The following is a 26,470-nucleotide window of genomic DNA, read 5'->3' as shown; positions in this document are numbered from 1 at the left end:
ACAAAATTGATAAAACTTGAGGTAGACAAAGAAAACAAATTAACAAAAGCAGGAATGAAGACACTACTCACCCTAAAAAAATTAGAAGTATCATAAAGGAATATTATTAAAATCTTTGTCCCCCCAAATTAGACAATTCCATTGAAATGGAAAAATTCCTTAAAGGACATCAATTATCCAAAACTGACACAAGTAGAAAAACTACATAGTACTGTATTAAGCAAATTTTGACTGAAAATTGATCGAAAGTCTTCCCACAAGAAAATTCTAGGGTCAAGTGCCTTCACTAAGGAATTCTAGCAAACATTTTAAAGAAATATCACTAAACTGCAAAACTCAAAAACTCTTCCATCCTACCAGAAAATAAAGGAGGAAACACTCCCAACTTTTTCTGTGAGGTCAGGATTCCTTTGATAGCAAAGTCACACAGAGATAGCACAAGAAATCTACAAAACTGTTCTCTCTCATCAATATAGATGCAAAATACACTAATAAAGTATCAGAAAACTGACTTGGCAACATATACAAAGGACCATACATCATGACCAAGTGGGATTTGTCCCAGGAAATGCAAGGTTAGTTTGACATCTGAATATAAATTAATGGATTATACCATATAAATAACCCCCCCCCGCCAAAGCCCACCCAACAGGATTATCTCAATAAATGGAAAAAAATTGGAACAGCATCTAAAAATAGATCAGCAGAAATAGTCAGCTGATTGTTGAAAGAGGAGCAAAGGCAATTCAGTAGATAGTCTTTTCACCAAATGGTGCTTGAACTATTGAGCATCCTCATGTTAAAAAAAAAAAAAAAAAAAGATCTAGGGGCACCTGGACGGCTCAGTTAAGGGTTAAGGGTTAAGGTTAAGGGTTAAGGGTTAAGTGTCTGCCTTCGGCTAGGTTCATGATCTCGGGGTCCTGGGATTGAGCCCCACATTAGGCTCCTCTGCTCACTGGGGAGTCCGCTTCCCCCTCTTCCTCTGCTCCTCCCCTGGCTTGTGAATTCTCTCTCAAATAAAATCTTTTTTTAAATGATTTAGATATAGAATTTACACTTGCACAAATATTTTCTCAAAATGGGTAATAGACCTAAACACAAAACACAAAACTACAGAACACCTAGACAATAACATTGAACAAAACGCAGGTGACCTTGGATTTGGCAATGCTTTATACACAACACCAAAAATACAATCCTTGAGAAAAACTGGGTAATTTCAACTTGATTAAACTTAAAATTCTGGGTGCACCTGGGGGGCTCAGTCGTTAAGCGTCTGCCTTCGGCTCAGGTCATGATCCCAGGGTCCTGGGATCGAGCCCCACATCGGGCTCCCTGCTCCGCGGGGAGTCTGCTTCTCCTTCTCCCACTCCCCCTGCTTGGGTTCATGCTCTCTCTCTCTCTCTGTGAAATAAATAAATAAAATCTTAAAAATAAATAAATAAATAAATAAATAAATAAAATTAAAATTCTCCTCTGCAAAAGATAGTGTTAAAAAACATGAAAATGATATTCATGTCATTAGGGCATTTCAAATTAAAGCAACAATGACATACCATTACATACCTATTACAATGGCCAAATTCCAAAACACTGACACCACCAAATGCTGATGAGGATGTGGAGCAACAGAGATGCTCATTCATTGCTGGTGGGAATGCAAAATGGTACAGCCACTTTGCAGGACAGTTTCTTACAGGGGCGCCTGGGTGGCTCAGTTGGTTAAGTGTCTGCCTATGGCTCAGGTCATGATCCCAGGGTCCTGGGATTGAGCCCATGTCAGGCTCGCTGCTCAGTGGGGAGTCTGCTTCTCCCTCTCCCTCTGCCCTTACCCCTACTTGTGCTCTCTCAAATAAATAAAATCTTAAAATAAAAAGAAGACAAATTATTACAAATCTAAACATACTCTTACTATATGATCCAGTAAATCACACTCCTTGGCTAGAACCAAGAGATGAAAACTTACATCCACACAAAACCTACACACAAATGTATATTGCAGGTTTATTCGTAATCGCCAAACTTGGAAGCAACCAGGATGTCCTTCAGTAGTGAACAGACAAACTGTGGCGTATTTATATAATGAAATGTTATTAAGTGATAACTTGCACAGAGATCTTCAGAGCAGCTTTATTTGTAACAGCCCCACACTGGAAACAACCCAAAAATTCACTAATAGCTTAATGGATAAAAAACAATTGTGGTATATGCATATAATGGAATAATACTCAACAATACAAATGAACAACCTATTGATACATGCAACAAGATGGATTAATTTCAAAATAGTTATGGATAGTGAAAAGGGCTAGAGTCCCCACTCCCCCAAATGTATATACCATATGACTCTGTCTATATAAAATTCTAGAAAATGCTTGTTGTTTATGAATTGTGGCAAAGGGTATTAGAAAGACTAAGACAAAAGGATCATAAAGGGACACATGGAATCTTTGGGTTGTGTTGAATATGTTCATTATCTTGATTGTGGTGACGGTTTCACGGTATATACATATGCTGAAACATAATACATTTCACACTTTCATATATGCAGTTTATTTCATGTCAGTCATACCTCAATAAAGTTTGAGAACTAAGTGTTCCCCATAAAGTCCCTATTTACCATCCCTCTTAGAAAGTCACATCTGCCAACTATTTTGGTTCTCCCATATCCCTCTCCCAATTTAGGAGAATGAACCCTGCCTCAATGTCAGCAAAAACTGGAGAGCAATGAAATCCATGTCCACGTCAGTCACCAGGAATGCTACCTGGGTCAGGGAAGCCCTATCCTTGGATCTCTCTTTTGTCGATGCTGAGGTTCCTGCCTGTGTAGTTATGGCCACAACATCAACAGCCCAGGGAGGTACAGGAATCCACAAACTTTTAGACACTGACAGTGGCCTTGGCCACAGGAAATACAGATGTCTGAGGTCCAGAGAATTTCTATATTCTCATCCCGCAAAAATCACATGGACATTGTAGACGCCTCTGCTAGAAGAGACACATATCCTCTCATTGGCCACATTCATCCCCACTCCATTATCTCAGTGTTTCTGTACCGATTATGAGCCTCACCTTGCCCTGTAGGCCTTCCAGTCAATGACACCTGCCTATGGGATTCTGGACATCAGGCACTGGCTCCTATGCAGATCTAGGAGACAGAAATCCCTCAAAAGTGCTGGGGAATATGGAACATTCCCTAGGAACAAGAGACCCAATTCATGTTTCCAGAAGAACTGGAGATTTTCACACCAACTATGCCTTCCTCAGAAATGAACTCTGGGCTCACAGGAAATCTTGCCGTCCAGGCCACAGGATGAGGCATACAAAGCTCTTCGCTCTTTTCTAGCAAGCCTTGGGCACAATGCAACTTAGGCCAGCTAGACTGAGATCTGTTCTCTGCCATCCTGCTGACCCTTCTGAGGCACATGAAGTTGGTGGAAGAACCCGACTTTTTCTTAATCTGTTCCACACAGTGAATAGACCCCACCACACAAACAACAGTAGAGATCGCCACAGTAGGCCTGTGTCACTGCATGAATCGGAGCAGCATGGGACAAGCAGTTCTAAAGATGGGTGATTTAGAAGACGACAAATGAGTTCACGGTTATTATGTTTAGTCAACATAGTTTATGAAGAGAAACTTGTCTGGAAATCCCCAGCAGCCTCCAGTTCAGATCCTCTTGGCCAGAGCTGGATCATGTCCACTGAGAATCCAGTCACGGGGGAGGCAGTGAGGATCTCACTGGGTTCAGGACACTCTTGATTCCCTCCAGAGAACAGGAGGGGGAGCACAGGGGTCTGCCTTCCCCGAGCATACTGGAGTGACTGACACACACTGTGGGACCTTTGACAGCTGGTAGTAATGAGATGGCTTCTGCCACAGGCACTGGCAGTGACAGAACTCTGTCAAGAGCCCTGGACAGTTTAGAAAGTGCAATGCACCTATAAAAGCTTCCCACCTATGTGGTACTAACTGGGAATCTCCCCATGATATCTGTATGAATGTACAAGGTTCACCTGCTGGTTGATGGTTCCCTCACAAAGGGTACTTACAGAGATTTTTTCTGGTGTGAATCCTATCAGGTCGAACAAAGAGATGGAACATTTTCTGCATTCATAAGGCCTTTCTTTAGTGTGAGCTTTCTGATGCTAAACAAGTTTAAGAGATGTAGCTAAAGGATCGTCAAAACTATTGCATTCATGAGGCTTTTCTCCAGTGTGAACTTTCTGGTGCCGAACAAGATGGGAACTTCTACTGTAGGCTTTCCCACATTCGCTGCACACATAAGGCTTTTCTCCAGTGTGAACCCGCTGATGTAGAATGAGGCTAGAGTTTCGGCTAAAGAATTTCCCACATTCACGACATTCATAAGGTCTTGCTCCAGTGTGAACTTTCTTGTGTTGAACAAGGTGGGAGCTACTAATGTAGGCTTTTCCACATTCACTGCACACATAAGGCCTTGCTCCGGTGTGAACTCTCTGGTGTAAAATGAGGCTGGAATTGTGGCTGAAGCATTTTCCACATTCACTGCACTCATAAGGCTTCGCTCCAGTGTGAATTCTCTGGTGTACAATAAGGTTGGAGCTATGGCTAAAAAATTTTCCACATTCACCACACTCATAAGGCCTTTCTCCAGTGTGGATTTTCTGGTGCTGCACAAGTGTGTCTTTACGACTAAAGGCTTTCCCACATTCGCTGCACTCGTAAGGCCTTGCTCCAGTGTGAATTATCTGGTGCTGAACAAGTGTGTCTTTGCAGCTGAAAGCTTTCCCACATTTGCTGCACACATAAGACCTTGCTCCTGTGTGAACTCTCCGATGTTTAATGAGGCTCGAGTTATGGCTAAAAAACTTTCCACATTCAATGCATTCATAAGGCCTTGCCCCAGTGTGAATTCTCCAGTGCTCAATAAGGTGGGAGCTTTGGCTAAAGAATTTCCCACATTCACTGCACTCGTAAGGCCTTTCTCCAGTATGAAACCTCTGGTGCTGCACAAGAGTGTCTTTGCGGCTGAAGGCTTTTCCACATTCACTGCACTTATAAGGCCTTTCGCCAGTGTGAATTCTCTGGTGTTGAACAAGGTGGGAACTTCTGCTGTAGGCTTTTCCACACTCACTGCAGTCATAAGACCTTTCCCCAGTGTGAACTCTCTGGTGTTGAACAAGTGTGTCTTTGCGGCTGAAGGCCTTCCCGCATTCACTACATGTGTAATGTCTTTTTCCAGTGTGAAATTTCTGGTGCATTTTTAGGTGAGACAAATGAATGAAGGCCTTTCCACACTCTTTACACACATGTGATATTTCTCCACTGTGAACTTTTCTGTGATTAGTAAGTGCTGATCTCTCCTTGGACATACTTCCACAAGGTGGGAATCTAAAAGGTCTTACTTCAGTATCATTTACCCGGTTGCCAAGGAGACTAAAGGTATTCAGGAAGCCCTTCCCATTGTCAGTGCAATTGAAAAGCACCAGTCCATCATGGTCTCCCTGGTGTTGGCGAAGACTGGCGCTGTGTGGGAAAGATTCCATGAACTCAGTCCTTTCGTGTGGAATCATCCAATTGCCAGTGGTCTGGCAAAAGAAGAGGCCAGACCTGTCCAGCAAGTCCATCCCTTCCTCCCTGCAAGTAAAGGGTCTCCCTAACATGTGGACTGCACAGCTCTTCATATATGAGGCCCCACTAACACCCCCACTGAAGAGATCCTCTCCATTATATTGCTTTTGGTGCTGGTAAAAGTTTGCACTGATCAAGAATCCTCTCCCACATGGGCCACGTGTGTACAGTTTCTGCAAGGGGTGTGATCCCTGGTGTTCGGCCAAGTGCAAAATGTCTTTTAAGAGCGGGTCACACACCTCACATGGGTGGGCTTTCTGGATAAATGCACCTGACTCGGGAGTCCTGAGCTGCGACAATCCTATAGAAACGCTCTGCTCAGAAGGAGTCTCCTCATTATCTGTTTCACGCCAACAACCTGAAAGCAAAAAGATGCTGGTGAGGTACCTGTTGACTCTGGTGGACAGCAGCAGCCCCATCACATGTGTGTGTGTGTGAAACACCGAAGAATGAGGGCACTGGCTTGCTGGCGGGACAAGGGAGGCAGGCTCAGGGTGAGGAAAGGCCCACTGCCAGTCCCAGGTCTCTAAAGGTCATAGTAAGGGTGGACACGATGGTGGCACATGGTCTAGGGAACAGAGAACAGTTTTCCAGCTCACTCCTCTGTGGAGTAGGGCCTTGGCTGCTGGTGCCAGCCGAGCTCTGTGCAGAAGGATGTGTCCAGGCCCAGGAAAATCTGACTGCGAATAAGCAGCTGGTTCTTAAGGATATGTGCACAACTCATTGCACATTAAAGTAGCCAGCACTGCAGAATGAATGAGACACAGAAGCCAGAAAAGGGAGGAAACAGCCAAGCGATGGAAGACAGAAGAGAAGTTACAAGTGGACAAAGTGCCAAGAATGGGGAAGGAGAGGCAGAAATGAGGTATCGCTATAGGCCTTGAGAAAAAAACACCGGTGGACACAAAGTAGGCTGAAAGTATGATCTGAACCCAGCACTAACATGCCACTCCTCCAGCTCCCATTCTGCAGGGCCAGGTCCTCTCTGCATCTCTCTCACTGTGGCTGGAGTCAGGTCTGCCCTGTCAGACACCCAGGGCTTTCTGCCCCTCTCCAACTGAGCCACCTCATGGGATCTGAAGTTGTCAAGAAAACACAGGGCAGATGAATGGCCCAGGCAGTCCCACCCCACAGAGAAGAAAATTAAATGTTAAAACAGAGCCTCAAAGGAGGATTTAGCAGAACAGCCCTGAGACATCCATGAGCAGTGACCACACCAGTACCTGTAATTCCTGGCATGCTCAGGCCCCAGGAAATGTCAACTACAGAATGAGGGCAGAACCTGGGACACCAAGGTACCATGGATCTGGACAGTTACCTGGCCAAGGAGCGCACCAGCCATGCTGAACCTGTTGAACAGACTGAAAAAGCCCTGAACCCCTAACCCAATTCCTGCAAGACTTTGGGCAGAAAGTGTTGGAACTGCTCAGGAAGGGAGGGGATACTGCACACAGCCCAGCCCTGGTACCCACAGCCCTCCCTACTCTGGGAACCTAAGAAGGGAGGGAGAAGAGTCACCGAGCTGGCTGGACAAAAAGAGCTGTCTCTAGGAAAGAGGGGAATAACCAAACCCAAGGGACTGGAGGGAACGTGAGGGCCTGTGGAAGGCCGCCTCTAAGATAGCCCTGGGACTGTCTACCTCCCCGTATTCCCGCCCTTGTGTAAGCCTCTTCCTTCCTGTAGGCTGGACTGCCTGACCCATTTCTAAGGATAACGGGATGTCACTTTCAAGACCAGGTTAGAAAAAGACCGGATGCCATCCTGGGCGTTCTCTCACTCACTTCCTTGGAGAGAAGGGAGCTTCCATGTTAGGAGGTACACTAGAGAAAGGCCAACATGACAAGGAACCGAGGGAAGCCACTGGCCAAGAGCCAGAGAGGAACTATTCTCACAGTTCAACAAGCCACAAGAAACGAAATCTTGCGAACAACCACATGAGTGAGTTTGTAAGTGGATTCTTGCTGAGACTGGCCTTCAGATGAGAACACAACCCTGGCTGACAGCTTGACTGAAACCTCATGAGACAGCCTGAGCAAAAAGCACGCAGGTAAGCTGTCACCAGGTCCCTGATGCACTGAAACAGTGAATTTTTACTGTTTTAAGCCACTAAATTGTGGGGTAATTTGCCATATACCAGTAGATAAAACAAAGACTTACCCAGTGAGGCCACAAGTGCAAAGTTCTCCAGCATCACATCACGGTACAGGAGTCTCTGAGCTTCCTCAAGGAACTCCCACTCCTCCCGGGAGAAGTACACGAACACATCCTCGAAGGTCACACAGCCCTGTCACGACGGGGGACAGTTGAACCCACAGGCCACAGGGGTCACCTGTCTGTCCACTCACACAACCACCCCTGGTCCCTCTCCTTCCAGCCTCTCACCTCAGAGGAGATATCAGGCCTTGGCACCATTAGCGCCTGCTCTCTCTTCATGTCTCTCTGATCACTGTGTGCGGCCTGGAGCCAAGCAGGTGGGCAGATAAATACTGTGTAAGCTGTGGGTCTTCCATGAAGGGCACCAAACTCTCTAGCTGGCCAGTTCTCCTGGTGTCTTCCAGGCCATGCCTCCCAGACACAACCACAAGGCCATCAGTTCACACTTCTCCCAACATGTACATCATTCTTTGAACTACCCCTTCTTCCCAGTTGGAACCATCTTTACCAACCACAACTTTCTGGTCCACAACATGTGCACCTACAGGGCACACACACCCCCATGCCACTCTGCACGTGGTGTGTGGGAAGTGCTCAGATATCTTTGTGACAGGAACCAGTGTCACCCAGCGCCTATGCAAGAGACCCAGTCCTCAGTCCCAAGTTTCAACTTTCTTGTTATTAACTGCATTGCCGCCATGACCTGGAGATACCCCCTCCTAAATGTAACGCACAGCTTCACCCCATTCCACACATCGGCCCCCACCTTTTGAACTTCTGCAACCAGGACCTCTCCCAGAACTAAAAACCTATATCCAGCTTGATGTTTCAACTAAGGAGTCTCTGGGACTTCTTAAACTAAACATGAGAAAAGCCTACCTCCCAAAATAATCACAGAAAATTACTCCTGCTACCAGCTTCCCTATCTCAGTTGATGGCATTTCCATCACTCAACCAGGTAAAGAAAACAAAACAAAACAAAAAACCCCCAGGGTCACCCACAACTCATCCCTTTCTCTCATTCACCCTTCACACCAGAAAATCTGGTCACCCTGCTTAAAAAACAGATACAAAATCCACCAACATCTCTTACCTGCACAGCCACCTCTCCGGGCCAGTTACCATCAACACTCACAGCCTATTGGGGTAGGTGCCCCACCCGTACTCAATGCTCTGTTCTCAACCAAGGAGCAGCCGAAGGGAGTCCATTAAAATCTGAGTCAGGTCGCCTCTCTCTTCTGCTCCAAATCTCCCATGTCTTTCACCACCCTCAGAATGAGGCCCAGCTCCTCAGCCTGCCATTCCTGTCTGACTCCTGACCCTATTCCCAACAGACAATTAAGATCTGTGGTTCCTTGAGGACGCCCACTTCAATCTCACCTCCCAGCATTCACACAAGGCTGCTCCTGGGCCCAATACACCCTTAGTCTTCATCCTATTGGCTGCCAGAAGTAGGAACCTCTCTATATAACTCCTGGCCTGAACTCAGAATGCTGGGCTAGAAATGACCTCCCCGCCAATTCAGGGTCCCCAGACTCAAATGCAGACAGAGGGAAAATTAAAGAGTCCTAGAATATCACTATGCCTCATCAGGAAACCCAGGGGGCCCTACTTTAAAAGCAAGCACCAAACTCATACACTTCCCTAACCTCCACTGCCACCACTCTGGTCCACCCACCATCAACATTCACCTGGTCTATCGAAGTAAGCTCCGCTCTGGCCTCCCTGCCCAGCCCCACGCCCCCAGTCTTTCCGCTCTGCAGCCAGACGGAGTCTGTTAACACCTAAGTCAGATCATCTCCCTTCTTTGTTCCAAGTCCCCCATGGCTCCCACTACCACCAGAACATAAGCCCAGCTGCTCCAGCTGCCGTTCCCGGCCTGACTCCTGGCCACCTGCTGTGCCTTCTCACCAGATGTAACAGGGACCCTCGGCTCCTGGAACACTCCTAGTTCATTCCCACCGCAAGGGTTTGTACCAGCTGGCTCCTGCACCTTGGAAACCCTTGCACACCTCAACCCACCGGTGCTAGTACTGGGCACCTCGCCACATATCCGCCGGGACTGACCGCCCTCCGCCGCCTTTACGCTCAAGAGCGCGGCGCGCTGAAGGCTACGTGAGGAAGGTCCCTGAACACGCCACCCCCTACATCCGCGTCGGTGAGGGCCTGAGGGACCCTCTGCTCACCTGAGCCCCATCCATCAGCGCCAGGGCTGCCATGGGATCCTGTGAGCGGAACCGGGTCGTGAGAAGCGGGCAAACCGGACAGGCCCTGCGGGATCGGCCGGAACCCCAAAGCTCCACCAGGCGGGGAGACCCCGGGCCGACCGCCGCCCTCCGAGCCCGTCTCCCCCGCGTGAAAAAGCGCACAGGCTTAGGGCGCCGCGGCCGGGGGCGTACGAGGACAGGGCGCGGATGCGAAGGCCGCGGGAAGGGCGCAGCCCCGGGGGACACCTCCGCGCAAGGCAGCCGGTCCCACGACGGGGCTCGTGGAGGGCAACAAAGGCGCGTGTTTTACCGTCCTTCCCTGCTCGGTGCCGAAGAGCCGCGGGGGAAGCGGACCCGCCCCAGTCCCAGAGCCTCTGCCGCCGCTGCTGATAGTCCCGGCACAGGCAAAAGACGTCACGACGCCGACGCCGAAAGTCCCTCCTCAGCCTCGCCAGGCGGCGGGAAACGCCTCTCTTCCGGTCTGTCGTAGGCAGGACGTAGATGCGGCGAGCACAGATTTCTGGGTAATGTAGTTGGTACCCTGCATCGACGAGGCGATGGGCGTCCTGCCGGTTTGTCCTGGCAACCGCAAAGCCGCCCGGGGCGGAGGCCGATTGGAGGAGAAAGATAAGGGAGAAATACGGTCCAGGAGTGCCAAAGCTCCTCTTAAAGGGGACGCACCCATATTTCTGTGGTCACCTGGGACAGAGCCACGTCCTCAGAGGTCTCCAGCACGTGATCCAGTCTTTTAATCCTGAGTGAGCTGCTTCACCTCTCTGAGCTTTGGGGACTGAGATTTATTTACTTATTTGTTTGTTTGTTTTTAAAGATTTTATTTATTTCACAGAGAGACACAGCGCGAGAGAGGGAACACAAGCAGGGGGAGTGGGGGAGGGAGGAGCAGGCTTCCCGCCGAGCAGGGAGCCCGACGCGGGTGGGGCTCGATTCTAAGACCCCGGGATCACGACCCAAAAAGGCTGACGCGCCCAACGACTGAGCCGCCCAGGCGCCGCGGGGACTGAGCTTTAAATGGAATAGTGCATATGCCTCGCTGGTGGGGCCTTTCGGTAGTATCATGAAATGTTGCTCTAATTCGTTGATTCCCAACTTTAAGCCCCTGACGGGCAGTATCATCATCACCCGTGAACTTACTGAAAATCAAAGTTCTCTGACCCAACCTACACTTTCGGACATGTAAGCCCCGGGGGCAGGGCCCTAGCTTAAGCTTGAGGACTGGAGCTCTCTTGAACAGTCATGACCAGGGCACCTGGGTGGCTCACTCAGTGCTTGGTGGAGAGCGTGCTTCTCCCTCTCCCTCTGCTGCCCCACCTGCTTGTGCATTTTCTCTCTGTCAAATAAACAAAATCTTACAAGTCAGGACTGTCCCCCTTCCTCCCAAATTTAATAACTAAAATGGGAAAATAGTACAACCTACTTCAGGGGAAATGAGATGATAAATACTTAACACAGGGCCTAGTGCTAAATACATACAGGCTGTTGTTATTATTCATCATCACAAAGTTCTCACATGTTTATTCTACAAGGCGGGGGATGGGAGTGTCACTCCAGCAGCAGCTGGGAGATGACTTAGCTATATCCCTTAGGTCACCCAGGAGAGGGCTGATACCTGGTCATTTCCATTATTTGCACAGAGTTCTTGGTTTTGTCTGTGCTATGACATGATGATGAGATGGTTTTGTCTTTGTCTCAGTCTGTCATGGTCACTGAGTGGCCTTGACTGCGGTTGGTGTTCTGTAAACTTGTTTATATTAGACAGGAGAATCCCAGAGTTTAGAGCTGAGTGCCAGATCGGCTACTAACGCCGTGACCTGGCCCTCAGGATCCCTCTGAGCTCCTATTTCCCTTTCCATTATGACCCTTCCTGTGGAAAATTTCCACCTGTAATCAGAAGGAAATTAGCCCCACACAGAGTTCTAGGAAGCGGGAACATCACACACAAAGCTCTGAGCATGTGAGGATCCTGTGCATTGGGTAACGTGGAAGTGCAGGCTGGGGAGATCTGAGGTCAGGGCCTTGGTGACTGGCCCCCCTGAGAGGCTGGTCAGAGAAGCCTCTCAGAGGAGAGGAGCTCTGAGTTGGGACAAGCTGAGGGCACAGATATGCCAGAGGGGACATTGTTCTAGAGTGCCCCGCTGCTGGTGAAGCCTGCAGAGATCCCCTTAGTCAGAGGTGACTGGACTGTGGCAGAACCAGGGACCTGGGTCCAGTTTGGGCAGTTGGTGAGGGGCGCCCAGAGGCAGATGCAGGCAGAGCACACTCAGGCACACCACGAACATACACAGTTTGGGAGCAGACCCTACAACACCATCATATCCAGATCTACCAAAAATGTATTGGCAGACATGCACAGCCAGAGACACACATACAGGACACAACGTCCTATGCAGATGCACACACAGATACCCACGAAGACAAAGACATAAGAGTTGGGGGTACTGTTATATTTATATCAACTGAAGACACATGCACCCACAAGACAGACACAGACATAGAAGGACACCCAGATACAAGTCCCACACACATCAAGAACAGTGCTCCCAGGGACACTGTGGGTAAGAAGCAGATGCACCCATTGGCACCAATGCATACATGCAGACACCCAGGTACACACTAGGACACACACATGCAGAAAGAGTATGCAGACATCTACAGAAAGAAAGTCCTGGACACAAGAGAACACAAGAACAACAGAGACAACCACATAGCCAAAAGTAGACTCATGTATACAGCAGCCACACTGACAGACACACGTGTACAAATGGTCATATATAGATAGATACAGCCATCCAGAGAGAGGCACACACACAAAATCTCACTCACTCACACAGACACACATTCACAAAGAAATTCCCTAATGCAGGTAAACAGATCCGTATCCCCAGGAATGTGGTGATAAATGTGTAACATCTGCTTCTGAGAAAAAAGTGCATTTAGATTACAGACGTTCATTACACTCTTCACTGATATAAAGGATGTGTAGCATGCAGCTTACAGATGATAATAATATATACAGTGGTCTCTATTGTAAGCTTCGCATAGCCAAATGATTCTCAAGGAATGCTTTCATTAGTTTTTGCTTTAACTCTGATGTGTCAAGATTTGTATAAAATTTCCACATATTTGTATATTGCAACCAAGCAAATCCAATTCTGCGTGTATACGCAATAGAAATGAGGGCATTTTTCTTTCAAAATATACAGTTGACCCTTGAACAACCCAGATTGGAACTGCATGGGTCCATTATATGTGGATTTTTTTTTAAGATTTCATTTATCTATTTGACAGAGAGAGACACAGCGAGAGAGGGAACACAAGCAGGGGGAGTGGGAGAGGGAGAAGCCTACTCCCTGCCGAGCAGAGAGCCCGATGCGGGGCTCGATCCCAGGACCCCGGGACCATGACCTGAGCCAAAGGCAGACGCTTAATGACTGAGCCACCCAGGCGCCCCTGGATTTTTTTTTTATATAGTACAGTACTGTGAATGTATTTTCTCTTCCTTATGATTTTCTTTTTTTTAAGATTCTATTTATTTTATTTGAGAGAGAGAGAGCACAAACAGGGGCAGGGAGGGGCAGAGGCGGAGGGAGAAGCAGACTTCCCGCTGAGCAGTGTGCCCCAAGCGGGGCTCCATCCCAGGACCCTGAGATCATGACCTGAGCCAAAGGCTGACACTTAACCGACTGAGCCACCCAGGTGCCTCCCTGATGTTTTTCTTAATAACATTTTATTTTCTCTAGCTTACTTTATTATAAGGATACAGGAGGTAACATACAAGATATGTTAATCAACTGTTTATGTTCTCAGTAAGGCTTTTAGTCAATAGTAAACTATTATTAGTTAAGTTTTAGCAGAGTCAGAGTTTACATACGAATTTTCAACTTTAGGTTGGCACACCTAACCCTCGTGTTGTTCAAGGTCAGCTGTAGGGTTATAGGTTTATAAGCAACTTTATTGATAATAACCAAGAACCTGAGACCACCCACAGAGCTATCAATGGAGACATGCCTAAATAAATTATATGGCCACAAAACAGAAGAAAACACAGCAATGAAAACTACTGCTTCATGCGACAGTGCAGATGAATCTCCTAGAAAAAGACAGTGAGTGACAGCGATATGAGTCAGGGGCAAAGTATTACGTGCTGTAACCTTGTAGAAAGGTTAAAAAACAGGTGAAACTAATATATGGTGAGAAAGGACAATGGTCATCTTTGTGCAGGGCTGTTGAGAACGTCCTGTGACTTTGTATGAGTCGGGTTTATATGCGTGTTGACAGGCAAATACTCGTCAAGCCACACACTTAAGATTTGTCCATTTTATCTTTTTATCTATATAGAAAAAAAGATAAATAAATACAATGCACAACCCATAGCATAAAAAAGAGCATAGCAAAGGGCACCTGGGTGGCTCAGTCGTTAAGCGTCTGCCTTGGGCTCAGGTCATGATCCCAGGGTCCTGGGATCGAGCCCCGCATCGGGCTCCCTGCTCCGCGGGAAGCCTGCTTCTCGCTCTCCCACTCCCCCTGCTTGTGTTCCCTCTCTCGCTGTGTCTCTGTCAAATAAATAAATAAAATCTTTTAAAAAATAAAACATTACAGAAATATTTGAAACAGGTCTTGAAAAACACACCTGTTATAATCATTTTTTAAAAGACTTAAAAGCTCGATCCTAGGACCCCGGGATCATGACCTGAGCCGAAGGCAGATGCTTAACGACTGAGCCACCCAGGTGCCCCCCACACCTGTTATAATCATTAAAAAATAACACATGAACACATGTGAATCTTGTATTTATATCAGAAAAAAATAATTTCAACGGAGAAAGCATCACCAAAAAGATAAAATATGTATGTAATTTGTAATACTGACTCAAATTACATAAACTGTTTCAGAATAACAAGGGTAAAGATACCAGTTCATGAATATATCAAGCATTTTTATATCAGCCATCTCAGAAATTATTTTTTTTTGCTAAATAATGATATCCCTATATATTCTTTTTAAGATTTTATTTATTTGAGAGAGAGAGAAAACAAATAGGGAGGAGGGGCAGAGAGAGGCGTCCCCTGTAATATTTTAGATGTGTATCTTGTATCCATGCTATGGTTGGATATTTTTTTAAAGATTTTATGTATTTGTTTGACACAGAAAGAAAGAGAGCGAGCGAGCACAAGCAGGGGGAGCAACAGGCAGAGGGAGGAGGGAGAAGCAGGCTTCCTGCTGAGCAGGGAGCCCAATGCAGGACGCAATCCCAGGACCCTGGGATCATGACCCGAGCCGAAGGCAGACACCCAACTGACTGAGCCACCCAGGCGCCCCCCAAAATCTCCACTTTCTTAAACCCTCCTACAAATCACTGAGCACAAGCCCAGAGCCTGGAAGACATCCTAACACCCTTTTATTGAGTGTTGCACATTTCCAAGAGTGCGCTATCCCCCCTGCAGTGCACCAATACACCTCACTCTCTTCCACTACAGGTATCAGGTGCATTTCTGGTGCCAGAGGGCGCTGGCGCCAACTACCCATAAACCCGAACACTTCTCTGAATTCTAGGCTTGCACATCCAGCTACATATCAATGCCTCCTCTTAGATGTCTGGTAGAAATCTCAAAACAACTGAGCACAAAACCCAATTCCTCATCTCGCCCTACCCCGCTGCACCCTTCCCACCTTAGCCACAGTGGCTGGGCTCTGGTTCCCGCACCAGACCACACTCATCAGTCTTGCGTCGTGACACACGCTGTTACTTTGCAGATGCTCTCCAACTCTAACCCTGCCTGAGAGTCCTGCATCCTTCCAGGGTTGGCTTTGTTTTGTGTGCTTTAGTCCAATGTCCATCTTCCCATTTTATATAAGAACACGGAACTCCAGGGACGAGTGACAGGACCAAAGTCATGTGGCCGGGATGGGCACGGTGCAGACAGGCTGGAATCCCAACGAATTGCAACTCCGAGCTCTTAGCCCTTAGGCCACTCTACCCCCTCCACACCTGTCCTCACATGCCCGTTTCGATCCTTCTCTCATGTTTCCAGGATTCCCAGACACATTGGTGTCAAAGCAAGGGTTCCTTGATTCCGCCTGTTTAATGTATTTTCTATGAGAGCTCAGGGCAGGGCCCATGTCTCAGCCCTCCACGTGCCCTAACTGCCCGTGGCATGCCATGACTGAAGCACGCGGTATCATCCTTCTTGCCCACACGGTAGCAAGCTCAATAGCTAGGCTCTCTGAACACGTAAGGGGAGGCTGGATGGTGGGAAATGGGAGATGAGGGAACAAACCTCAGTCCTTCCTCCGCTGGACAACATGTCACAACTGCTTTGCGACAAACACAGGCCCAGGCCTCTGAATGTGCTGCACTGTACCAAAGAGCTCCCAGGTGGGGAAGGAAACATCCTCTGTAGAGTGTTTCTTCAACCCTTATAGCTACAGCCACTGGTCTGTGCAGGGAGGATGGAGGAGGAAGGAGCCCCTGGAAGGCAACTCTCTTTCCCAAGCGATAGGAAACTATATATGGTGCCATTTAATAATTAGAAGTGTTGTGACTACTGACTCACTGAGAAATGCATGAATGAGAAGTGTGGCAGAGCGCCACAGAATGGTTTTGGCCCACAGCGCGGATGCAACACTATGCCTGTGGTCATTGACAAGGCTCTGAGGAAGACTCAAAGTGAGAATGATTATATTTATATTAAAAATTGCTGGGGCGCCTGGGGGGCTCAGTCGTTAAGTGTCTGCCTTCAGCTCAGGTCATGATCCCAGGGTCCTGGGATCGAGCCCCGCATCGGGCTCCCTGCTCGGCGGGAAGCCTGCTTCTCCCTCTCCCACTCCCTCTGCTTGTGTTCCTGCTCTCGCTCTGTCAAATAAATAAATAAAATCTTTAAAAAAATTGCACAATTTTTTTTTATCATGAGGGAACAATGATCACCTCATATAGTTCAGCATCTGTCCTCAAAGACAGTCCCAAAGGAAGGAGATATTCCCTAATGCCCTGCCTGATGAGAGCACAAAGGAAGTAAGTCCACAGGGGGTAAACGTGAAAGTACGTGCACCTGCACTCATTCAGCTTCATCCCTCAGGTAAATTCCAGTCACTTTTCTTTTCTTTTTTTTTTTTTTAAATTTTATTTATTTATTTGAGAGAGAGAGAATGAGAGATAGAAACACGAGAGGGAAGAGGGTCAGAGGGAGAAGCAGGCTCCTCGCCGAGCAGGGAGCCCGATGTGGGACTCGATCCCGGGACTCCAGGATCATGACCTGAGCCGAAGGCAGTCGCTTAACCGACTGAGCCACCCAGGCGCCCCCCAGTCACTTTTCTTTATAACAACACTTGACACATTCTCGTAAGATTAAACAATGAGATTCCTTATCTGTTTTTTTTTTTTCTCCAGAGTTTATCATGAATTTAACTGGAATGTGTGGTTTACTGTTTTAGCCCTAATCTGACCCCGGAAAAGTACTGAGGTGGACCTGGAGAAGTCCCTCAAGAGATTTAAAAAAGTGAAAAACCCAGTCAGAGGAAAGGTTTAAGACTCACCTGGGAAGACTACATAGCTACATGAGTAGCATCATGCCTCAGAGAAAATAAAGAAAAATGCAAATCTGGATCAAGGAAAAGTGAGCAGACTGGATGTTTAAAATGACATGAAGAAAAGGCTTGTTTTTTTTTAATCAAAGATTTCGCTCAGCACTCTTAACATAGTGCTGACATCCTAGCTGGAGCAATTAGGCAAGACAAAGAAATTAAAAGTATCCAAATTGAAAAAGAAAGAAGTAAAACTGTCATTATTTGCAGATGATATATTCTTATATTGAAAATCCAGGGACATCTGGGTGGCTCAGTTGGTTAAGCATCTTCCTTCAGCTCGGGTCATGATCCCAGGGTCCTGGGACTGAGTCCTGCATCGGGCTCCTTCCTCAGCAGGGAGCCTGCTTCTCCCTCTGCCTGCCCCTGCTTGTGCTCTCTACCTCTGACAAATAAATAAATAAAGTATTTAAAAAAGGAAAAAAAAAAAAAGAAAATCCAAAAGACTCAAATAAAAACTGTTGGATCTAATCAGTGAATTCAGTAAAGTTGCTGGATATGAAATTTATACACTCAAATCATTTTCGTTTCTATACAATAACAATGAAACATCTGGGGGGGAAAACCTATCTCATTCAAAGTAGCATCAAAAACAACAAAATACCTAGGAGTGAATTTAACCAAAGAAGTGAAAGATCTGTGCAATGAAAAATATAAGATTCTGTTGGAAGAAATGAGACACAAATGGAAGGATATCTTGTGTTCATAGATTAGAAAAAATAATAGTTAAAATGTCCATGCCATGCAAAGCTATCTACAGATTCAACACAATGCCTATCAAAATTCCAATGGCGCTTTTCACAGGAATAGAAGAAACAATCTTAAAATTTGTATGGAACTGCAAGACCCCTAATAGCCAAAACAATCATGAGAAAGAACAGGTAGCATCACATTTCCTGATTTCGACTATATTAGAAAGCTATTGTAACCCAAACAGTATAGTATTGGCTAAAAATAGACCAACGGAACAGAATAAAGAGACACAATTAAAACCCCACATATACAGTCAGCTAGTATTTGATGAGAGCCAAGGATATCAAATGGGGAAAAGACAGTCTCTCCAACAAACGGTGTTGGAAAACTGGATAATTCCATGCAGAAAAATGAAATTGGATCCCTATCTTACACCACTCACAAAAATTACCTTGAAATGGATCAAAGACTTAAACATAGACCTGATGCTATAAAACTCTTAGAAGAAAACAAGGGAAGCTCCAAGACAGTAGTTTTGGCAATGATTTTTTGGATATGATACCAAAGGCACAAACAAAAGAAAAAAATCAACAAGTCGGACTATATCAAACTTAAAATCTTCTGCGTTGCAAAAGAAACAATTAAAAAAAAATAAAAAGGCAACCTATGGAATAGGAAAGAATATTTGCAAACCATGTTACCAGATAAGGGGCTAATACCCAAAATTTTATAAAGAACTCATGTAAGTCAATAACAAAAAAACCAATCTGATTAACCCGTGGGCAGAGGAACTATACAAACATCTTTCCAAAGACATCCAAATGGCCAACAGGTACAAGAAAAGGTGCTCAGTATCACTAATCATCAGGGAAATGCAAATGAAAACCACAATGAGATTATCACCTCACACTTGTCAGAAAGGCGAGTATCAAGAAGATGAGAGATATATGTCAGCAAATATGTGGAGAAAAGGGAACATTTGTGTACCGTTGGTAGGACTGTTAACTGGTCCAGTCATTTTGGAAAATATGGAGGTTCTTCAAAAAACTAAAAATAGGGGCTACCTTCTGGGGTCCCCTCCCTCCTTGGAGCTTTGTACTATCACTTTGCTATCACTCAATCAACCTTGCTTTTGCTGCCCACCAAAAATAAATAAATAAATAAATAAATAAATAAATAAATAAATAAATAAATAAATAAATAAATTAAAAAAAAGGGGTGCCTGGGTGGCTCAGTCAGTTAAGCATCTAACTTTGGTTCAGGTCTGGGCTCTCTGCTCAGTGGGGAGCCTGCTTCTCCCTCTGCCTTCCGCTCCCCCTGCTTGTGCTCACTCTCTCTCTCTCAAATAAATAAGGAAATAACCTTAAAAAAAATTAAAACCAAACCACCATATGGTTCAATAATCCCACTTCTGGGTATATACATATCCAAACGAAATGAAAACAGGATCTCAGAGATATCTGCACTCTCATGTTTATTGTAGCATTGTACGCAAGAGACAAGATATGGTAACAACTTAAGTGTCCATCAAAGGATAAAGAAGATGTGGCATATATACAACGGAATATTATTCAGTCCTTTGAGATGCTCTGAGAAAAAAGGAAATGCTGTCATTTACGACAATAAGGATGGCCCTTAAGGACATTATGCTAAGTGAGATAAGTCAAACGCAGAAAGACAAATACTATATATTTTTATATGTGGAATAGAACTGAACTCAAATGAGAGTGGAATGATGGTTACCAAAGGCTTGGGTGGGGGGATGTTGTTTAAGGGTACATACTTGCAACTAGTATATAAATAAATCCTGAAGATCTAAGACACAGTAAAGGGATTGCAAGGAACAAAACTATATTAAAAACATGAAACTTGGCAAGAGACTAGATCTTAACTGTTCCTACCACTAGGAACACAGGATACCACTAGGATATAGGAGTTAATGCTACAATGGCAATCATATTGCAATATAAATTCATCAAATCAATGTTGTACACCTTAAACTCACATGATGTTATATGTCAATTACATCTCAATGAAGAATAAATAAGTGAATAAATAACTGAAGCCTTAACTAAATGGTCTTAAATGGTGCAGAAAATGTACCCATTCATATATATGTCCTTAGCCCCTTACATATGAAATAATTTTAGGTGACAATATTTTTAGTGTTCTAATTTCTTTTAAATGCTTCATAAATTATGACTTCACATTTATCACAAAGACTAAATGACCCTTACTAGTTGAGTCTGTTTTTTAACAAAGAAGGATTTCGATAAATATTTGTTTAGATGCTGTCAAGTATCCAGCTCTCCTGTCACAGAATGGCAGTGAATGTATATTAAGTCAGGTGAAGGGATGAGGCCCCTTTGCTCCCACCTGCCACCCCAAACAAAAACAACTGAAAACAAATTGTCATGGGTTTGTAGGGAAACCTGAAAGAAACCATGAATGCATTCCTTTTTCTGTTACATCGACTTCTTTTCTTCCTCCTCCCTTATGCCTTTTCTCTTTTTTAAAAATAGTCCATGATTGCTTTTCAGCGCATACTAACACTGAGCTGTAGCTGAAGGTTTTGAAACTGCACAATAACCACTAGTTTCCTCTCCTTTTTAAATTCTCATTTGTAGAGTAAGGTCCAAGCTGAGTCAACTTCCAAAAGGACCCGTTAGAAGACAGTAAGTGATGATCTGCTTCAGAAGATTTTCTCACAACGATGACACTTACAGGGTTTCTCTTTGGTATAATTTCTCAGATGCCGAGCAAGAGGTTTCCTCTGGCAAACATTTTCCTCAGGAGTTACATTCTCCCCAGTATGAGTTCTCTGGTACTGACTGAGTTAAGTCCACTTGCAAAAGGCTTTCCCACATCTCTTACACTCACAGGGTTTCTCCCCAGTATGAACACTTAGGGGGTGCGTGAGGGATGAACGAAAGCTGAAAGTGTGTTCACATTCACTGTATCCACAAGGTTTTCCCCACCGTGACTCCTCGTGTAGAGTTAGGGAAGAGCGGTCACAAGAGGCTCTCGGATCTTTATACTCAAAGGATTTTACCCCAGTGCGGATGCTATTAATGCCAGAAATAAAAATGGTGAATGAAGGCCTTCCCACATCACTGCACTCAGGCCTTCTCTCCTGGGAAAACCCTACATGATGAGTGAGAAAACAGCTGTCACCAAAGGTTTACCCACATACTTTGTACTTGAAGAGACTTTCTCTTGGGTGGGGGAAATTATTTTGGACAAAAGCAGAGCTGTCCCAGACTTTCCCACATTCCTTGCATTCACAAGGCCTCTCCCATTGTGAATCTGCTGGTGCTGCATGAGGTCTGACCTGCAGCTGAAGGCCTTCCCACACTTGGAAGTACTCCCCTGGCTTCACTCAATGTAAATCCTCCCCTGGCTTCGCTCAATGTAAACCCTGCCCTCTCAAGAAAGGTTTTCTCACATTCGCTGTGGTCACAGGCTTCCCTCAGCATGATCTGCTGATGTCGAAACCACGCCAACATTTGTTAAACTTCCACTTGTAGAAATTCTGCCCATAGACCATGGAAGCTTTCTGTGGCCCATGTGAGTGGTTCATGGAAAGCACCCCCCTCCCCGAGAGACTCACTCTCATGAAAGTCCTGAATGCAGATTAGCTGTTCCCACACCAATGTGCTTAGAGCTCACCTTCCTGGGAAGACTCTCCTTGTGGGAAAGTGTCCCAGGGTCAGGTGCCTTTCCTGCATTTCCAATGGCCCTTGTTCCCCGGTTCACCACAACCAAGAGTCCCTTGAGATGCTCTGAGTCAATCAACCCTGGAGGGAGGCTGCCTCCAACAAATAGAAGGCTTATGGTCTCGGGTTGTGCTTTCTTGCCTAAAGGAAATCTGATACACAAAAGGCCTCCCCACACTCAGGACCCCTGTGTGGTTTCTCCCTGCTGCGAGGAGCCTGGTGCTGGATAAGTCCAGAGCTGACCACAAAGTTCTTCCCACCCTCCCTGCAAGTAGAAGCCTTCTCCAACACATGGGATCTGCAGATCTTCACAAATGAGGCCTGGCTCCCTTCCTTTCTGAAGAAACTTTCTCAACTCTGCGGCTTCTGCATCTGGTCAAGGTTTATACTACACCAGAAGTCTCTCCTGCTGCTCAGATGGTGTTCCCTGTGGCTCAGCCAGGTGCAAAGATGTCTTTCAAGACTGGGTCACACATATCACAGGGATGAACCTTTCGGGTGGAAGGACCTGCCTTGGGAGTTCCCATCTGTGACACTCACAGAAACACCCCGCTTAGAATGCGCAGCCTCATCCTTCACTCCATGCCATCAACCTGAAGGAAGATAAATGCGGGTTAAGTTCAAGTTTAATTGGTGGCAAGTGGCAGGCCATAACACATGCTGTGAGATACAACCAGGAACGAGTCCATGGGGCTGCATGCAGAACACGGGAGTAGAATCAGGATGAGAAAGGGAAGCTGTGCGCTGCAGGCCTCTAAAGGTCAGAGAATGAAGAAGACCTCACGGGGAGAGGGTACAAGGACGGAGTGCAGTATGAGGAGGGGCAGGGTCTCCAAATCACTCCTCTGCCAATGGTCTCCCAGCAAGGCCTCATTCCTTGTGATAGGTGAGTGCTGTGCAAAAGGGTCTGTCCAGGGCCAGGAGAATCTGGCTGGCACGGAATACTTAGTTTTCAAGGAAAACTGAAGGATGTGAGCACAACTCATGACATGTTAAATGAAAGCCAATGCTGCAGAGTACCAAGAAAAGAAATGACATGGAGATGGCGGGCAGGGGGAAGAACTAACAGGTAACTGAGATCAGAGTAGAAATGACAGTGGGCAAAGCATCCAAATGGGGAAAGAAAAGGGGGATGAGGTCAGCCACGGGTACTGGCATCAGAATACTAGGAGATACAACAGGGGTTGCTGGTATAATGTGAAGCCAGCCCTGAGGCGACCGTCCCCATGGCTTCCACTCACCAGGGCCAGGCCTCCTCCAGATCTGCTTTGCTGTAGCTGGAGCTGTGTTTACCTTCTCAGGCACCCTGGGCTCCCCTCCGGCTCCATGTGGGTAACAACATGGGACCTGGAAACGGCGAGTCCTAAAGGGAAAGAAGAGCTGCTGAGTGGCTGGCAGCACCCCAGAGCCATGCTCTCCACAGAAAAGATTAAATATTTTAAGAAGAATCTTAGAAAAGTGTCTTGCAGGAACAGCTCACTGTTCTTCACAAGGAATGACCACGTTGGTGCCTGCAATTCCTGGAACAGTCAGGCCCCAGGAAAAGTCAACTAGAAGAAGGGGTAAGAATGTGGGCAGAGACCAGGGGTTTGGACAGACACCCAGGCAAGGTGTGGCCAGGCCATCTGGGATCTGTTGGGCAGACCCCAAGACTCCTGACCCCCAAATCCTTCATTTCAAAGCTTTGGGAGAGGAGAGGTTGGGGCTGCTGCAGAAGAGGAGCTAGTGCCCACTGTCCAGCCCTGGGACCCACCACCTACTCCAGGAAGCCAAGGAAAGGGGTTGTGCCATGAGAGTACTGTCAGACAGACAGCTGCCATTTGGGAAAAAAGGGGAAGAACAAAACTCAGCCCAGGAAATTGGGACTCATACCTATCCTCTGGTATCCATGTCCTTGTAAGTCCTTCCAGCTGAATGTGGGCTGAACCTAAAACTTCTTTTTAATGAACAGAATATGGCAAAAATGATAGGATGTCACTTCTGAAAATAAATTATGAAAATACCAGCTTCTACGTTGGATGCTGTCTCTTGCTCATGCTGGTGGAAATCAGCTGCCTTGTTGTGATCTGCTTATATGGAGAAGACAACATGGCAAGACCCTGAGGGAGGGCTCTAGCCAAAGGCCAGCAAGAAAATGACTAATTAGTCCAACAGCCTCCGACTCAGGGGCACCTTGAAAGGAGATTCACCTCCAGTTGAGCCTTCAGATGAGACAGCAAACTTGGACAGCTTGACAGCAAGGTTATGAAAGACCTTGAGCCTAGAGGTACCCAAGTACGATATGCCTGATTCTTGACCCACAGAGACTGAGGTAATAAGTGTTTGTCTTCATCCCACTGAGCTTTGGGATAACTTGCCACGTAGCAACAGATAACTAAAGCAGGGCCTTACCCAGTGAGGACACAAGTGCAAAGTTCTCCAGCATCACATCACGGTACAGGAGTCTCTGAGCTTCCTCAAGGAGCTCCCACTCCTCCCGGGAGAAGTACACGAACACATCCTCGAAGGTCACACAGCCCTGTCACGACGGGGGACAGTTGAGCCCACAGGCCACAGGGGTCACCTGTCTGTCCACTCACACAACCACCCCTGGTCCCTCTCCTCCTAGCCTCCCACCTCAGAGCAGATACCAGGCTTTGGTACCACCAGCGCCTGCTCTCTCCTGTCTCTCTGATCTCTGTGTGCGGCCTGGAGCCAGGCAGGTGGGCAGATAAATACTGTGTAAGCTGTGGGTCTTCCACGAAGGGCACCAAACTCTCTAGCTGGCCAGTTCTCCCGGTGTCCTTCAGACCATGCCTCCCAGACAAAAGCAAACTTGGGCTCAGCCTTCTTCCATAAGCCCCCAGTACTAGGGCCTTAAAACTCGCAGGTCACATTCCTCCCGAGTCTCCCTACCTCCTCCCTCACTTCCAGTCTCCACTCTGTAGCCAGGGGAAGCCTGCTGAACGAAATCTGTGTCAAACCACCTCCGTCCTCAGCTCCAAACTTCCAGAAGAGAGGCCCAGCGTCCGGGGCTGCCATTCCACTGCTCTCTATTCCCCTTAAGACGCCATGGAGACCCTGCTCACTCCCAACTCAATCTCACCTCCAAGCACTGGCACATGCCTGTTCCCGTGACTCGGTCACCCTTCCACTGGCCGCCCTGATCGGGAACATACCCGTGTAATACCTGACCTGGGCTCCGGATGCGCGGCCAGAAGTGACCTCCCCCAGGGACTCCACGACCGAGAAAACGTGAGATAACAGTCCCACCACCACCATCCGCCATAAGGAGGAACGGTGACCATGAGGGTGAGACGTGGCGGGGGATGGCGGGGAGGAGGCTGGGTGACCCTCCACTCACCTGCGCCGTATTCATCCGTGCTGCCGCCCCTGCCACGCCAGGGGTCCGGTTGGGCTGAGCAGGGCCCGAGGGTCGGGCGACCAGGGTGCGTCCCGAGGGCTCAGCTGGGGCGGGGTCGCCTGCGGCTGCGTGTCGCGCTCCGAGCTTCGCTGTAAGATGGTGTGAGATGCTCACAAGGCCCCGGCCGCCGCTTTCGGGGGCCCGGGCGACGGAGCGCGGGGACCTCAGGGAAGGTGCAGAGCCGGCGGCGCCCGTCCCACAGCCGGGCACAGTCTCGGGGAGATGGGGCCGACGCCGGGGCGTCACGGCTCGCCCAGGGCGCGGAGGCGGTCCCCGCCACGTCAGTCTCCTGCCCCGCGCGGCCCGGACTGGCCCGGTGCGCGCTCCAGTCCACGTGGTCGTGGCCCGACCAGCCGCCGCTCACCAAGGGATGCGCTCCGGCGCCGCGGACGGAAGTCCCGCCCCGGCGCACAGGAAACTCCCCTCCCCGGCGGTCTGCGGCCCGTCGCTCGGGGCGGAAGCGCCTAGCCCCCGCTTCTGGGTAATGTAGTGTAAGCGCGCCGGCGCCCCGGCGCGTGCGCCAGTCGCGTCTTCACGGCGACGACAAGGGTCAGCCGGAGCGCGCGGGGAAATAAGTAGAGCCAGGTTTCCCCGTGAAGAGAAGCACCCCAGTTCCCGCGGGCGAGGCGTGGAGCCCCGCCCCCAGAAGCCAGGCGTCGCAGGACCGGGGGACCTCTGCGGCCCGCCCCGACCCGGATGCGGGAAACTGCGGCGGCGGCTCAGCGCTGATGCAGCGGTGATGCAGCATCCTGCCGCTGCTCCCAGGTTCGGGAACCGTGGCTCTACCGAGACTAGAACGGGAGCTAGGTCGCTCGGGGGATTTAAAGTGCCTTTCACGTGGTTAGTTCTCATTAAGTAACTAGGAGTTGGCATTAACATACCCTGCTGGGGTTGGCGAGGTCGGGCTTGCCTCTTTGCAGGATCCTTGGCATTATCGAAACAATCTACAATGACTTCTTGACCGGAAAGTAGCCTCACAGGTACTGATTAAAAATTTCACATAAAAGCACAGATTGAACTATTTGGCTTATTTAGTTATTTCTTAAACGGCGTGGCAGGAGAGTTTCTTAAACTACAGGGAGGC

The 26,470-nt window shown here is 47.5% G+C and overlaps 2 protein-coding genes across 5 annotated transcripts; both read right to left on the bottom strand.

The window, feature by feature from the left end:
• Positions 1 to 2,008: 2,008 nt before the first annotated feature.
• LOC148163304 (uncharacterized) lies at positions 2,009 to 10,369 on the bottom strand. Of its 4 annotated transcripts, none has more exons than XM_088026961.1 (5): positions 10,286 to 10,369; positions 9,955 to 9,993; positions 7,997 to 8,179; positions 7,772 to 7,898; positions 2,009 to 5,972 (listed from the first exon to the last, which is right to left on the bottom strand). In XM_088026961.1, exons 2-5 carry the CDS (start codon positions 9,985 to 9,987, stop codon positions 4,150 to 4,152), a joined length of 2,166 nt encoding a protein of 721 aa, XP_087883087.1. In that variant the 5' UTR covers positions 9,988 to 9,993; positions 10,286 to 10,369; the 3' UTR covers positions 2,009 to 4,149. The 4 variants fall into 4 exon arrangements, with proteins under 4 accessions (XP_087883087.1, XP_087883088.1, XP_087883089.1 ...); XM_088026962.1 differs by having other exon boundaries at positions 7,997 to 8,071; XM_088026963.1 differs by lacking the exon at positions 7,997 to 8,179.
• A 9,371-nt stretch (positions 10,370 to 19,740) lies between these two features.
• On the bottom strand, positions 19,741 to 26,318 carry LOC114200974 (uncharacterized). Its single transcript, XM_028093372.1, has 5 exons — positions 26,297 to 26,318; positions 25,327 to 25,745; positions 24,375 to 24,501; positions 23,225 to 23,346; positions 19,741 to 22,576 (listed from the first exon to the last, which is right to left on the bottom strand). The coding sequence occupies exons 1-4, from the start codon at positions 26,316 to 26,318 to the stop codon at positions 23,273 to 23,275; spliced, it is 642 nt and encodes a 213-aa protein (XP_027949173.1). The 3' UTR covers positions 19,741 to 22,576; positions 23,225 to 23,272.
• Between the last annotated feature and the right edge of the window lie 152 nt (positions 26,319 to 26,470).

The sequence above is a fragment of the Eumetopias jubatus genome, unplaced genomic scaffold (genome assembly GCF_037043125.1).
Source record: "Eumetopias jubatus isolate StellerSeaLion01/CBP00866 unplaced genomic scaffold, mEumJub1_p1.0 scaffold_10, whole genome shotgun sequence".
NCBI classification, from domain to species: Eukaryota; Metazoa; Chordata; class Mammalia; order Carnivora; family Otariidae; genus Eumetopias; species Eumetopias jubatus.
Note: the sequence above shows the minus strand (reverse complement) of the source record. Positions and strands in the feature narration are given on the sequence as shown.